We start from the raw sequence: 17,238 nt of genomic DNA, 5'->3' as shown, positions 1-17,238 counted from the left end.
TAACACAAAACAATCAGGATACCTGGGATACTATGAAAAGATAAAGTTTAATAATAGGAATAGAGGTAGAAAAAGAAAAAAAACAAGTTTATTGGCATAGAAAATATTTCCAATACTCAGAAGAAAATTTCTGTAACATAAATGAGATTTCTATCAAAGTAAAAGAATCATACAGAACACCAAACAGATTGAATTGGGAAATAAAGTACCCCAGAACATGATAACTGTAAAAAATCTAAACACAGAATGCAAATTATGAATGGGTAAATGTGTAAGGGTTAGAATGGGAGGAAGAAGTGAGGAGTAGAAAACTGATAGGCTAGAAAAAATAAATGTGGAGAGAGACAGCTAAAATTAAGGGATATTTGAGGGAACATATGCAACCTAATAGATTAGAAACTTTATCTATCTATCTATCTATCTATCTACCCACCCATCTATCTTCCTAAAGGCAATCCAAATAATATAAACTAACAATGGGGGAATATAGTGTCCCAAATGGCCATGTCTATTCACCTAAGAAGCTTCTAGGACTGAGATAGGGTTACATGTAATTGAGTAGCTGGACAAAGAGATCTCATGGGAGAAACTCTAAAGAAGGTTGCATTCTAAAAACTGACAATAAGTTCCTCTTGCTCAAGACAACACCTTCATAACTCATTGAAATTTGAGATGCTGGACTGTAGACTATGCAGTGAATTTCCATCCCTACTTTACAGCATCTTTCTTACAGGAAGGTACTCTGCACATTATCCAAAGAGAAATGTACATATGAAGCCAGTCACAAATCCTTTGATCTATAATTGTGTCCTACCAGCAAGATATGTTAGGACACAAAGCTGATGTGAGTAACCAACAAATAACTTGTCTTATGTAAGGACCATTTCCTGAGATGGAACCCATACCTGATGCTGCTTTGGTGACCAGAGAATAGATGGCTGGGGGACCAAGCGTAAAACAAAGTAATACTGGTTTAAAAGTGTTAGTGACAAAATGACTCCAAATGATATTCTACTATGCTCAGATTAGTGCCTTGTTCAGACATTATCAGAGTATCTATCTCCTGAAACGGTTGGAAATAAATATAGAGATCCATAAACAGACAATACACAGAATGAGATACTGTTGAACAATCATCCCTACATGAGATGACTCTACCAAATACCTCCCTTGAGATCTCAGAGACTCTTCAGAAGAAGGAGGAGGAGAAGGAGGAGGAGGAGGAGGAGGAGGAGGAGGAGGAGGAGGAGGAGGAGGAGGAGGAGGAGGAGGAGGAGGAGGAGGAGAACAGGAAGAACAAGAAGAACAAGAAAAGTGTAAAAACAATAGAAGAGGGAGGACACCAAGAAAACAAGGCTCTCCACATCAATATAGAAAAGCTCACATGAACCCACAGACTGGAGCAGCATGAATATTGCCATACTAGTCTGCACCAATCCTCTGATTATATATTGGGACTTCCAGTTTAGTGATTTTATGGGCTTCCTTAGTGTATGAACATCTGCGTCTCTGCTTGTGCCGTCTCTTGTGTTACTTTCTTTCAGTTGGTTTGTCTTGTCCAAGTGTGAGGTGACAATATTACTTCATCATATTGAATTTTATTTTGTTATATTTTTAAAATATGAACAAATGAATAAATGAATGAATGAATGAAAAATCTAAGGCTAGGGTAAAGATTAACAGCTGAACTGCCATTTATTCTAGTTAGGAGAGGAAAAAATTAATTTTATTTAAAGTAATGGCATTGGATTTAACAACCACTTAAATACAGTCTTCATGTTCTGGAATAGTTGACCAACAGAGATTATAGTATCGTTTACTTTTGATGAAATTAAAAAAATATATATGGGAAGACAATGAACTGTGGCAAAAAGCTTATAGTAATTTTTGGATGAAATTAATAGCAATTTTCCCAAAAGTGAGAGAATTAACTTCATAAAGAGAACTACTTGGATCCTTCTCTGAATTGTATATGACATAGCAATAACAGGATCCCATACATTTTATACTGATGCAAATAATTCAGGAAATGCAGGTTACAATCAGAAAAATTAAGTAAGGTAGAACAAAGCTCTTATAATTCTGCCCAAAAGGCAGAGTTATATGCTATTCTCATGGTACTAAGGGATTTTAAATAACCTCTTAATATAGTTACTGATTTGCAAGTGTGCAGAAAGAGTTGTCTTGCATATTGAAACCAATGAACTTATGCCATATAAGTCATATAATGACTTCATTATTCATTCACGTTCAAGACATAATCAGGAATAGGCTTTCTCCCATATACATAACATACATCTGATCCATATGAGGTCTTCCAGGTCCTCTAGCACAAGGTAATGCAGAAATTGACTAATTATTGATTGGAAGTGTGCTGAAGGCCTCAGAATTTCACAAGAAACATCATGTCAATAGCAAAGGTTTAAAGAAAGTTTTCTATTACATGTCAACAAGCTAAGGATATTATAAATAGATGTCCTAGTTTCTCTTTCTATGACCAAGTACCGTTACCTGCAGGGAGTAACACAAAGGGTACTCAAAGGAATGAGATCTGGCGCATGGATGTGTTCCACTTTACAGAATTTGGAAAATTAAAATATGTACACCACACCATTGACACTTATTCAGGTTTTCTATTGGCAACTGCCTTTAGCTCAGGAAAGGCTTCTTTAGTAATCACACATTTATTAGAAGTTATGGCTATCATTAGTATACATGTACAAATAAAGACAGATAATGACTCAGGATATGTCTCTAAGGAATGAAATAGTTTTTTGCTTATTATAATATAAAGTATATTATGGGTATATCAAACAATCCTACAGGTCAGGTAGTTATAGAAAGATCAAAGTGAATGATGTGGGATTTCCCTCAGTATGTTGTGATTACCATTAACAAATAAAGAAACTGCTTTGGACCTAAAGCAGGAAAGAACTTAGCTAGGCAGGGAAACTAAACTGAATGCTAGGATAAAGAAGGACAGAGTCAGAGAGAAGCCATGTAGTGCTGCTAGAGCCAGATGGAACTTTAGTTGGTAAGCCACAACCATGTAGCAATACAAAGATTAATATAAATGTGCTAAATTAATATGCAAGATTTAGCCACTAAGAAGCTAGAGCTAATGGGCCAAGCAATGATTTAATTAATATGGTTTTTGTGTGATTATTTTGGTTTTGGGCATCCAGGACAAACAAGCAGCCTCCCTCCTACAAATTGGCACACCAACGTGCTGGACTAAATCCACTTAAAAACCTGAGAGAGCTTTAAAAGGAATTCTCGACATAAAAGAACAGAGTTTACAGTTTATTCGTATCCACAATTTTTTTTCTAGATGGGCTTGTGGTGAGTAAGGTGCCATGAGGAGCAGTAAAATCTGTGAGACTTCTTAAAAAAACAGAAACTTCCTGTTTTGCCAGCACAAATAGCTCTGCCTCATTTGGGAAGTTTGACTATTGAGCATTTAAATGGGGTTTGTGGATAGTGTACTGCAAGTTACTTGGTGGCAGCATGGCCAACTGGTTATCAGAGTTGAGGTGGTGATGATGGCTCCCACCTGGAAAGTCTCAGGCACTAAAGGACTTCTACCATTTTTGTACTGTACTGAGCAAGCCAGAAGTACTCTATATATCCTAGTAATGCTGCAGCTCAAGTTTTTAAGAAGCACTTAGCAATTTAAGTTCTCCTGGACAGCAAAGAATTACAGATACACAATAGGACACATCCAGACATGAAAGATCTCTAAATGGGCCACAGTGTTGAATAAATGTACATAGGCTTGGGGAGAAAAGAAAGAGTATAGAGAGTTATAAAAAGAAGTAAATGGTTTTTAAAAAATAAAAAAAAGTCTTCATAGAGATAGTAGAGACAGTCTTAGATTAAAGGAATAAAGATAATAAAATAAATATGAAAAAGTAATAGAGTAAAAATAAACCACAAAAAGATGGAATATACTCAGAGAATCTGGATTATGTATATTGCTATGTTTTCTTTGATTTTTTTTACTGTGAAGAGCAAAATACAGAGCGACATTTCATTGTACAAGCTGATAAGCTAAATTAGCATTTATATTATTAAGGTATCTTAACTTCAGAATTTGGGTCTAAGGAAATGTTGCTTTGGAAAAGAGGTTCTTCTTTTGTTTCCACAGAGGTTGAGAACCTGTGGGTTCATTCCAGGCTAATGTGGTTTAATGAACCAAGACCCCCTCAAAGGTTGCCTTAAACATCCCTTAAAACTTATTTTACCCAATAAACAGCAGAAAGAAGTTTAGACAGAACTATGCCCATATTCCCAACATTGTCGATAAATGTGTCTTTATATTTAAAAGGGGATATGCTATAGAGATTTGCATTGGTCTTGGTTTGTTGATACAAATTTAAGGTCAATTTAGTTACATGCTGTCTATGTATTTCAGATCTTGATTAAGGTATTGTATTTGCCCAGGTCATTTGAAATTGCAATGTGTAATTAAGAAATATAGGCTAATAGATAACCATCTTATAATAGTTAGGCTCATTGTCATGTTAGTTAGATTTTCTAGATGTACAAAGATGTATTTCAGATAGATATGTATTCTTTAAACCTTTCAAAGACAACAGAATATGTCATTTAAATGTTTTAGAATGTAGGACATTAAGAATGTAAGAGTCAGCGAATAAGAAGCTAGAGCTAATGGGCCAAGCAGTGTTTTAATTAATATGGTTTCTGTGTGATTATTTCAATTCTGGAGAGCATGGACAAACAAGTGGCCTCTCTCCTACAATTGACCTGTAAAGAATATGTTAAACAAACAGAAAAGGGTGGAAAATACCCACAGAAATACATTCCCTAATGCTTTATTAACCTTGAGTTTTCTTAACACTAATGAGAAATTAATAACAGCAGTAGAGAGACATTGATTAATAGAAACAACTTCTGATTAAGTCAGCTGGTATATTTCAAGGATATACTGACCTCACAATGAAAACAGGGAGAGGTGATACATTGGAGAAATGGTTTTGCACTTGTTTCCACAGGAGAGGAAAAGCTATGAATACCATAAAAATTGATAAAGATTTGATTTGAAAAAGAGAAACATCTTGAGAAAGAGAAATGACAGCTCATTCACAGAGGTGACAATCATGAGAAAACCTCACAAGTGTTGGGGCAGTGTTCTGTTCTTGTTTTTTACAGGAAAATACTCGTCTTCATAGAATCAAGAGACTTTGGACATCTAGATGCCTAAAGATGAAAAGATAGCTAGGCAAAAGAATCACCAGGTGAAGAGAAATCTGACTTATCATTTGCATGGTAAAATTTGATTATCCAGACATGTATACATCTCTAATTAAAAATAAGAGCTGACTTTGGAGTTGGACAATGATAATGCTTCTCTAAATCCAAGCATCTTATTAAAAGACAACTTTAGAATTTTTGTCTCATGTCATGAGCCATCTGTTATGGGACAGAAAGAAGATGGCTTTGAAGGAACATTTTACTGTTCTTCACGCCCATTTTGTCTATATTGTATCTTTCATTGAATATATGTCTTTATGAATAATGTTAAAATTTTCAACAATGAACACTAGATTTTCTTTTAGTAGTCTTTGAGACTTCCAAGTAGAAGATGGTCCCACAACAATGACACCACCTGGTTAATTATGACATCATAACACTAATAGTGCTACCATGAGACCAGTTTTTGGGGACCAGCTGCAGAAATGGTGAGCATTCTTACAATGCTTTGGTCAGAACTCCGAATAAGAACTTGACAAAAACCCCTATTGACTACTCAGAGAGCATATGCCATTATACAAAATAGTAATCTTTAATCTTAACTGTCATTTTACTTTTACAGGATACCATAGAAAGAACACCTCCGCCATCACAATTCAAAGCAATTCTAGAAGATGACATCCCCTCTCCCAACAAAGTTTGTCCTTAGGGTTAGGGATACCATTTTGAGAAAGATTATAATTCATATAAGGTTGGAAGTTGGGGTGGAAATTATGTAGCACCAGAGATCTAAAAAAAAAAAACCAAAAATGAAGAGGGAAAACTGAATGGGATGATAGGTAGATTAGTATGAACTTACTCACACTAATAATAGTAAAAGTATGTAATAGAATGAATACTTGTGAGCTATTATTTACAGACAATTTACATTGTTATAGATTTTTCTATATTGATATAAGTTCAAATTCTATTTGTTATATTGAATATCCTCTGATTTCTGCTTAACTGTATATTTATCTATATATTTGTATACCTATGCAAAGTTATTTTGTCAGATTGTATACATGTATGCTTCTGCCTGTGTTTAAGACATTTTGTATATTGATACAGTTTTAGAATATATTTATCATATTGCATTATATATTTCTACCTGTGATCAAGATATTTATACATTATTTATATTTTGAGATCACTGTACTCATTTGTTTTACAGTTGTTTAATGATTAATTGATATTCTAATATGAAGCCCTAGTCTTTAAGTTATGCAGGTATTAAGTATTATAGGTCAATAGTCATCCATGTTTGTCATACTTATAGTTAAACTAATCAGGTTCTTTAGATACATAGAGATAGATTGTATCTATCCACATAGATAGGTTATCTTTAACCACTTCAAAGATCTGTAGAACATACATGGCATTTAAATAATTTAGGATTCTGTTGATGTGAGACATGATTACTCTTGGCAGCATTGATCTATTCCTGAGAGAGTGTTGAGCACAAAATACACTCCAAGAAAAAGTTTGTTTTCTTCTTGACACAACTGGCTTTTTGCTTATGCCTTGACCAATGACAAAGTGCACAATGTCCAGACTTGACTCATCAGGATACAAGAAAAAAGACTGCCAAACCTTCCCAAGACAGGGTAAGACAGTTCTGAAAATTTTCCTGCCTCTAAAAATGGTCTGTCAGTTACTCTAGGTCTTAGACAAAGATGGATGTTTCCACATTGCAAATGAGACTTTGAGTGATTGCCTGGGCAGCCAGTTGTCTCTGTCATCTACTGTACATTTTGGAAGCTGTTTGATTGTACTTCCTGCCTACTCAAGTAATATTATCTCCCTTCTTCAGTCTTCAATGTGGTTGAAGACTAGATAGTCATCTTACCATCCTCTTATGATCTAGTAAAGCCATTTCTACTACAATCTTAGACTCCTTAGGATAGAATGTTTATTAAAAATTAGGATAGATTCCTTGCTTAATATTGTTTATGCTGGTTGTAATTCTAACTTTATACTTGATATCTGTTCCTAGTGTACTTAGTTTTGTATTATGTTTGGAACTCTCTTATTTAAACAAAGGGGGAGGTGCTATGGGAGCTCCTTCAGTCAATAGCTTTTAAGACACCAGCTCACTTGGGCATAGTCTCTTATAGTATAAATGCAGCTGTAAAGAGTGCACTTGCTCTTTCTCTTTGGACTCTCATTTCTGGCTGCTAACTTCAATTTCTGTTCCCCATTCGTGCAGAGGACTGTGAGTCTACCTCTAAGTAAATAACCCATTATTATACATAACCCTGAACTACTATGGGATTATTTTGTAACTTCCATCATCAAGAGGGAGTATTTTTAACTAAGTGAACATAAAATACACAAAGTTATTTTTTCTTTATCGTCTTTTGAAACAATGTCTCTTATACCCAACATTGAACTCAAACCAACCATACAAGCAAAGATGATCTAGAACCCCTGAAATTGACTCTATGTCTCAGAATTGGGTTTGCAGTCAAGGAACATACTGCTGAGGTATTTTTTAATTTTTAAAATAAGAGATATTTGAGAAACACCCAAAGAACTTAAACATATTTATACCATCAGTTGGGCATTTTAATGAGATGAAACCTTCAATGATTAGGTAAATGCCTAGTTTATCAGTCTATTTAAATATATGGCATTACTTACTGGTGAAACATTTTAAATATTCTCTACTAAGACACTGGAAATCTGTAGTGTAATCTAGTCCATCCTGAAGAACCCTCTGTACTGCAGAGCATAGGACACCATCTTTCCTGACTGGCTGCACCCTGTAGATGTCCAGTCAGATTTGTGTAGCACTCAGTACTGTTCCTGTGACTCCAGCACTTGTATTCTCCCAGAATTCACTGATAGTTTTATACTTTGTCTCTCTTCTTGCAGTCAAGTGCAGATGACATACATTTTGGCACAACAGTAGAATAACATTACTATCCCCACTAATCAATGCATTATCAGATGTATCAAATGTGTTCCCCAGACAGAATTAAATCCTGTAGTGCAAGTGTGAGCTACCCCTCCCTTCCTCAGGGTAAAGTAGGGTAAAGAAGACATGGAAAATGGACTAGGAGGCTGGAGAGGAAATGTGAGATGCAGGTCAATAAAGGTATAGGCAATAATCTAACTTTTAGTGAGTGTTCATGAGCCTAACACAGACATGGCAACACTGAGGAATGTGGGGTGCTTGATGGGGTGGGTTTGTTAGAGGGTTTGAGATAAGAATGTTGGTTACCTGTTTCAGGTCTTCAAAGCTCAAAAGCAGGAAGTTGTCCCTTTTTCTCATGGACAGCCAGGCACGAGTGTGCTCAAACCATGATCCAAATGTAACTGTGTGAAGGGAGGAAGAAAGTGTTGGCTACAAAGAATAAAAGTAAGCACTGCTTGATATTCTTCACTTTTGTGCGAATTGTAGATACGTTTATTAAGAAAAATCAAACTGACATTTACAATATTCAATGTAACAAATGACACATACACAGATAGTGAGCAGATAAAATCAAAAACACTAGTAAACACTTCACCGCACAGCCTTACCACTGATGCCATGGGGAGACATCCTCCTATTTGGTATCAATGACTGAGGCATGTGTAGGGGAAAAGCAATCACACAAATACAGTAAACCAGAGGTTTCTTGACATGGTCAGGCTTAGACTGTCATGTCTGAAGAACTATCTTAAGTAATTATGAGGGAGATCACCTTCTACTGGCCTCCACTTCTAAGTTACCCCCACTGCTCAATAGTCACTGTTCAATACCCAAGCCTCTAAAACACAGGCAAGTAGAGACCTTCCAAGCATAGACATCCACCTTCACATCCAAACTTCATTTACATTTCTACAGCTATTGTGATGTGTTCACAATAGATCCTGGTCTAGTGCACTCTCTTCTTGTCTCAGCCTCCATTTCACACTTGCACTGTTACCCATTATCTGAAGAAATAACTGAATCAAATCAGGAAAGAAGGTAAGAGTTAAGTCAGGGTAAGAGCAATAGAATATATGAATTCAAGGATTTTAAGATTTAATTGAAAACTGAGGGTAAATAATCTACAGAGAAGTTGTAGTGAATTCTTCCAGAAATGGCAGAATTTAGTCACTTAGAGATTGAAAGCTGGTCTCAGGTGATGGCTCAGTGGAATGTGAGTACCTTGTAAGTGTGAAAACCTGTATTTGAATCCTCAGGAACCATTGAACAAAGTATATATTAAAGCTCAATACCTAATGTTGTTGCTTGTCTTCCACATTCAAGCTTTGGCACAAGAACAGACATAATCACACATTTGTTTCCGTACAATCATGGACACACACACACACCTATGCTCATCAGAAAAGGCTAAAAGCCAAGCCAGAAGTGGTGGCATACATTTGAAATACTAAAACCCAGGAGTTAGAGTCAAAAGAAGACTAGAGCTTCAATGTCATATTCTATTACATTGTGAATTAGTGGCCAACTTGAGATAAATTCAATGATAATGTTGGAAAATAAGCAAAAAACCAATAGCATGTTAGTGAGAGCATCAAAAATAAGCCAGTGACATATATGTTGCTGATAATTAAAAATGGTTCTGTTTTAGAGGTCATTTTCAAAGATAATGTGTTTATTTGGAGGCTGAGATTACAAAGTATATGTCAATAAGTCTGTCTCTGTTATATAGAAAAAGATTACTTGAACTATTGAACCACTGTATCCATCCCATAAATGTCATGAGTGAAGGCTTTTACCATATCACTCAGCCTGGATATATTATTTTCTAACACTTTAATAGTTATGTATCAAGTTATGAGACCTAGTGGCTGTATCCAACAACAATAATTAATAAGATCTGAATGTTAGTGGGAGAACAATGGTAAAAAAAAAAGCAAACAAGTAAGTACCTGCCTCCTGGTCAAGTGTTCTAGTGGAACAACAAAGGTTCAATGACAGAGTTGGCAAGAATGGTAACCTAAATGATGCTGAAAAGAATGATTCCCATCACTACAGCAACAGGTTGAGTGAAAAGCTATAAAGGTATGCATCAAGGTTGCATGATAGTGTTAATATCGTATCAATGAATAGAGTGAGGGCATATATCATCAGGTTGAGGTAGAGAGAGATTGGAGAAGAGGAGAGATAGTGGAAAAGATCTATCTATCTATCTAGAATGTTATACATCAACATTCAGAGAACATGAAAGGCTCTAGAAACTTGTAGTTAATGAAATAATTTTTAAAAGATTTATTTTATTTTTACATATGTTTGTGCATTTTCACATGCATATGAGTATGTGTGTGTGTATGTGTGTGTGTGCGCGCACACACGTGCACCCACAGATATTAAAAGAATGCCAGTTCTCCTCAAGCTAGAGATATGAAAAATTGGGAGCTACTTGATGTGGGTTCTGGGAAACAAACTCCCCTCCTCTAAAAATCCACAAGTTCTTTTAACCACTGAAGGATCTCTACAGCCCCTAATTACATAATTATCAAGAGTAATTTATTAAAACAATTTTATTGTGCCAAGAAAAGTAAAAATTAGTACAAATGGTCTACACAACAAATAAATTTGAAATGAAGAAAATACAGATACAAAATTAAATGGTGGCACTATGAGAACAATAGGTAAAAAAGTACTTACCATATACACCTGATGATTAAACTGTCTCTGTAACCCACATAGATTATGAGTAGACAATTGACTCCATAAAGTTGTTCTTATGTTCTCACAAAAGTTCTGTGAGATGTGTGTACACACAGAGACACTCTAGCACACACACACATACAGACACACACACACACACACACACACACCAGATCATAATAAAAAAGATATTTTTGAAGGAAAAAATATCACAGAGTGAAGGCAAGGTGGGGGATTTGGGACAGTTCAATAAAAACAAAGTTGGCATAATAAGAAGACAGGAGTAGGAATAACAAGATATTTGTCCCTCTATGAAAACATGAAATGCAAGGTTCATAGGTATAGAAAACATTTTTATTACTACATTCCATAGATAAGAAAAGAGATGTTATGTTTAGTAGCTTTTAATGTTAACACAACATATAACTATCTTGAAAGAGAATTTGAATGAGTAATATTCTAGATTACATTGATCTGTGGGCATGTCTTTGAAAGGTTGTTCTTATATTCATTAATAATGCAGAAAGGTGGGACACAATGTGGGCAGCATAATTCCCTACTCATCATAGTGTAGAAAAGTAGGGAAGAGAAGGTTAGTTGCAAGCAAGAAAGCAAGGGAAACATATTGTCTCTCTGCCCTTGACTGTGAAATATAGTGCTTTAATTTCCTACCAAAACTTTCCAGTAATAAACTGTAACCTGGGAGTTGTAAGCAAAACCAAAACTCTTCTCTTTGCTATTGGATTTTCTTTTATTCTAGCCTTATGTTGGAATGCCCAAACATTGTTGGCTGTTTTACTATTTTTTTTTCCTTTGCTCTTTTGGGGGTCTGCCACACAGCTCACAAATAAGTCAGACACAGAGACTTATTCTTTCTTATAAATGCCAGCCTTAGCTTTGCCTTTTTCTAGTCAAAACATAAAATTATCCCATCCATCTTTTGCTATTGGGCTTTTACCTTTTCTTATTTCTGCATATCTTTTCTTTCTTTCTTACTCTATGACTTGATATGCAGCTGGGTGACTAGACCCCGAAGTCAATCTCCTTTCCTTCCTCCCCCACCTTTTTTCCATGAGTTCTCTTCCTATTTATTCTCTCTGCCTACCAGCCCTGCCTATCCTTTTTTTCTGCCTCAATATTGCCTGCTTAGCTCTCTATAAGAACATCAAGTTTGTTTTAGACAGGCAAGTTTCACAGCTTCACAGAGTTAAACAAATTAAACATAAAAGAATGCAACACATCTCTGAAACATTAAAATAAATGTTCTACAACATAAATGAATGCAACACATCTTAAAATAATATAATAATAAAAAGTAGGAGGGACTGGAAATTTGTATTTCAAGTTCTAAAAGTCAACCAATGGCATCTCGACTACTGTACCCATTAAAACTTCTTGTCATAAGTGAAGGAGAAACAAAACTTTATATGCTAAATAAATGTAAAATGAATTTATGGAATTCATTTTGTACACCAAGAATGCTGTACAAAATATAATTTTCAGTCCCTCCTACTTTTTAAAATCACAGTTGAAATCTCAGTTCTAACCATACCTCCTATTACATTAGACTTGGTGTTTCTCTCTTGACAATTTCAATGTGCTGTCTTTGTTTACTTATACAATTCTGAGGGAAGATTCTTTTTTAGTCTCTGTGGTGCCCTACTTTCCACCTGTATCTGAGTTGGCATCTGTTGCAACAGAAAGCAACTTATAGAGATGTTATGGAATATTATTTTAAGATGTGTTGCATTCATTTATTTTGTAGAACATTTATTTTAATGTTTCAGAGATGTGTTGCATTCTTTTATGTTTAATTTGTTTAACTCTGTGAAGCTGTGAAATTTTGCCTGTCTAAAACACTTGATGTTCTTATAGGAGCCTTTTAGACCAAAGAGAAAAATAGTTTTATCTATAAGACTGCAGCAAGTATAAGTTAGCTTTAGCAGTCTATTTGACACAACTTGGAATTATCTGAGAAATTCCTGGTTAAGATATTGTCCCTATCAGATTGGTATGTGGCCACATGCTTGAATTATAGTTTTGATTAATGATTGGTATGTATGACACAGCATATGTAGCTGGGACTGGGCTGTATGAGAAAGCTGATTTAGCATGAGACACTGAAGAAGTTATCAAGCAGATTGGTAAAATGGTTTCTGCTTTATTTCCTTCTGAAGATACTGCCCTGACTTTGCCCATAGATAGATTGAGACCTGAAAGTATAAGTCCAATAAACACTTTTCCCCCTACATTGTTTCTGGCAAGAGTGTTTTTTTCTTGACATCATGTATTTATTTATTGAGAATCTATCACATGACAGATATAATAAACAAGGGAATAATTTTAAATAGAAGATGCTGGTGATTCAGAGATGTCTAATGACTTCTTTGGGATTCCCCAAAATAGAAAGTAAATACAGTAACTCTGCCAATTGTAACAACGTTCATCAAGAGACAATACTTTCACTCTCATGGAGCCACAACTAAACACGATCCATGCAGATTAATAATCATTGACAAAAGATGTGGCATAACCAAAGTCAACTTCAGGAGAAAGTCATGGGAAAAGAGACAAGAGAAGAATCACATATACAGACCATAATAGACTATTTTAAGGGCTTTACTGCTGCTAGAGAAAGAAGCAATCATAGTTGTAATTTGAGGCTGAGAGAGACATGTTCCTACTTTTTTCAAATTGGACTATCCCTAATGTTGGCAGGGATGAAAATTGTGAAACTTGGAAGAATTCTTGCAATTAGTATCTTGACCCAAGATACCATAAGAGTAGATGATGAGTACCATTCAACTCTATATGTTTGAAGAAACTTATGAGAGATTTTAAGGGTGAATTGTGTAATGTGAGAGGGGGGAAGGCTGTTGGAAAATTACAAGGATATATATATAGTAAGGACCCTGAACAGAACAGCTTAGAGTTAAAAAGAGAGCACTCAACTAGAGATGGCAAGAGTGTTTTTATCGCAGAGACCATAAAGCAAACTAGAACAACAGTTAAATAAGAAATAAAAAGAAAACAGCTTGAGAACCTTGGCAAAATCTTCAAAATGACAGGAATCAGTAGACATCTTCCATTAGTTACTGAATAGTAGTGTCAATTTCTAATAAAGTACCACAGACAAAGACATGGAAATAAAATTAGAAAGTATGTATTTTTTATATTTTATCATAAAAACACATGGTATCTTACAATGAAATTATGAATAAAGTTGTTCCAGGCAAATGGAGCTAGAAAACAAGTGAGTGTTGCTAATCTAATCTGACAAAATAGACTTGAAACAAAATTTAGTGAGAAATAATAAATAGCAAGTTCTATTGATTAAAGGAAGACTTCAAGGAGAGAACTATACAATTTCAAACACAGGTGCACCTAGAAATCACTACTACATGAAAGAACACAGGCTACCATCATGTGACATAATAGATTCACTTTTAACAATTAACCCATTATCCTAATAGAAAGCATATAGAATTAAATGACATCACAAGTAAAAATGGCCATAAACAACATCTACAGAATATTGTATCCAAACACTGTAGAATACACATTGTTCTCAGCAGCTCATAGAACATTCTCTAAAATAGATCATATGTTAGAAAACCGAAAGAATCTTAACAAATATGGGGAAACTGAAATGATTCTTTATATTCTACCTAACAAGAATAAAATGACTATATATAAACAACATGGTAAACTCTAGAAGGTAAATGAACTCATGGACATTAAATAACTCACAACGTAATTGTGAATGTATCTTTGAAAAATCTGATCTCTGCACCAGGAGAGCCATCACTGGGGTGAGTGAGTTCTGACCTGCTGCAGCAACCCGGGACATGGAACTCAGATGTTCCTCATCCCCCCCATACATCCTGGTCTTCCTACAGGGGCTATACTCCCTGGATACTGCCTCTCTCTACCTATCCCAACCAACTTCCATCCAGAACCCCCCCTTCTGCCTCCCACCCCTCTTTGGACACATAACATCACCCAGATCAACCTGTTTGGGCGTTGGGACCAAGTCATGAGGGCAACCAGGCGGGCGGTAGTTCCTTTGTCTCAATAGCCTGCCTGCAGCAAGCAAGGTAGGCCCTTTGTTTACGAGCTACCCACCCAGCACGAAGATTTGATATCAGCACCAGGAGAGCCATCACTGGGGAGTGCCATCACTGGGAAGGGACATCAGTGGGCAAAGAGACCTGATCCTGTAAAAGAAGATCCATAGGGGAGAATTGGGAGGAAGAGATGGAGAGGCGCCAATGCAAGAATTTATCCAACAATACGAAAAACAACATGAAACCACCAGAACACAGCGACCTCACAGCAGGAGGACATGAACACCTTAATCAAGAACAAGTAGAAAAAATTGACTCTATGACAGTGATAGAGGCCCTTAAACAGCATGTAAAAAAATGCCCTTATAGAAATGGATGAGAAGTATAACAGAAAGTATGAAGAATTGAGTAAATCAGTGAATGATATCCTAGGAAACCAAGGAAAAACAATCAAACAGATAATGGAAACACTTCAAGACTTGAAAACTGAAATGGAGGGAAAGAAGAAAACACAAACTGATGGCTGGCTAGACACGGAAAATCTAGGTAAATGAATAGAGAATACAGAAACAAGCATAACCAACCGAATACACGAGATAGAAGAAAGAATCTCAGATTCTGAAGATACCATAGAGAAAATAAATAGACTGATCAAAGAAAACAGCAAGTCCGAAAAACTCTCAACACAAAACATTCAGGAAATCTGGGACACAATAAAAAGACCAAACCTAAGAATAATAGGAGTAGAAGAAAGAGAAGAAGTACAGCTCAATGGTCCAGAAAATATATTTAATAAAATTATAGAAGAAAACTTTCCCAGCCTAAAGAAAGATATACCTATGAAGGTTCAAGAAGAATACAGAAGAACACATCCTGGTCATTCTACAGGGGCTATACTGCCCGGTACCTCCTCTCTCTTCCGATCCCATCCAGCATACATCCAGATCCCACCACCCCCTGTCTCCCTCCCAGCTCCCTTCTTTGGTGGCAGAGCGCCTCCCTGCTCAGCCTGCTTGGGCACTGGGTCCTAACCCAAAGCAGAGGGTAAAGGGGATCTCGGTAGCTCTTGTCCCCATAGCCTGCCTGCAGCAAGCAGGGTGGGCCCTTTGTTTGCTAGTGAACCAAACAGCACAGAGTTTCGATCCGGGCACCTAGTGAAACATCATTGTGGTGAGTGAGTGCTGCGGCACCCGGGCAACAGCCCGCCTACACTTCCTGGTCATCCTACAGGAGCTATACTGCCCGGTACCTCCTCTCTCTTCCGATCCCATCCAGCTTACATCCACGTCCCCCCACCCCCTGTCTCCCTTCCTCCCTCCCTTCTTTGGCGGCAGAGCACCTCCCTGCTCAGCCTGCTTGGGCTCTGGGACTGAACCCGAAGGGGAGTGCAAAGGGGAAGGGGGTAGCTCCTTTGTCTCCATAGCCTGCCTGCAGCAAGCAGGGTGGGCCCTTTGTTTGCGAGCTACCCAAGCAGCAAGAAGATCCGATCTGGACACCAGGAGAAACATCACTGGGGAGTGACATCACTGGGAAGGTACATCAGTCGGCAAGAAGACCTGATCCTGTAAAAGAAGATCCATAGGAGAATATTGGGAGGAAGAGATGGGGACACGCCAATGCAAGAATTCACCCAACAATCTGAAAAACAACACGAAACCACCAGAAGCCAGCGACCTCACAATAGGAGGACATGAACACCTTAATCAAGAAGAAGTAGAAAAAACTGACTTCATGAAAGTGATTGACACCCTTAAACAGCATGTAAAAAACGCCCTTATAGAAATAGATGAGAAGTATAACAGAAAGTTCGAGGAATTGAGTAAATCAGTGAATGATACACTAGGAAACCAAGGAAAAACAATCAAGCAGATAATGGAAACAGTTCATGACTTGAAAACTGAAATGAAGGCAAAAAAGAAAACACAAACAGAGGGCCGGCTGGACATGGAAACTCTAGGTAAATGAATAGAGACTACAGAAACAAGCATAACCAGCAGAATAAAAGAGATAGAAGAAAGAATCTCAGATTCTGAGGATAACATAGAGAAAATAAACGCACTGATCAAAGAAAACAGCAAGTCCAACAAACTCTCATCATAAAACATTCAGGAAATATGGGACACAATAAAAAGACCAAACCTATGAATAATGGGAGTAGAAGAAGGAGAAGAAGTGCAGCTCAACGGTCCAGAAAATATACTTAATAAAATTATAGAAGAAACTATCCCAACCTGAAGAAGGATGTACCTATGAAGGTTAAAGAAGCATACAGAACACCAAATAGGCTGGATCAAAAAAAAAATCCCC

General features: G+C 36.6%; 1 protein-coding gene across 3 annotated transcripts in view; it reads right to left on the bottom strand.

The window, feature by feature from the left end:
• The window catches only part of LOC142860339 (sulfotransferase 2A1-like), a 124,922-nt gene that overhangs the window by 12,709 nt on the left and 94,975 nt on the right, over positions 1-17,238 (bottom strand). For 2 of the 3 annotated variants that reach the window (XM_075991463.1, XM_075991455.1), the window contains exon 4: positions 8,480-8,574. The exons of the other annotated variant lie outside the window; for it this stretch is intronic. In XM_075991463.1, coding sequence (XP_075847578.1) covers positions 8,480-8,574 — 95 coding nt within the window. The remainder of the gene's footprint in view (positions 1-8,479; positions 8,575-17,238) is intronic. 3 annotated transcript variants of the gene reach the window in all.

The sequence above is a fragment of the Microtus pennsylvanicus genome, chromosome 1 (assembly GCF_037038515.1).
Source record: "Microtus pennsylvanicus isolate mMicPen1 chromosome 1, mMicPen1.hap1, whole genome shotgun sequence".
NCBI classification, from domain to species: domain Eukaryota; kingdom Metazoa; phylum Chordata; class Mammalia; order Rodentia; family Cricetidae; genus Microtus; species Microtus pennsylvanicus.
This window is presented reverse-complemented; position numbering and strand designations above follow the sequence as displayed.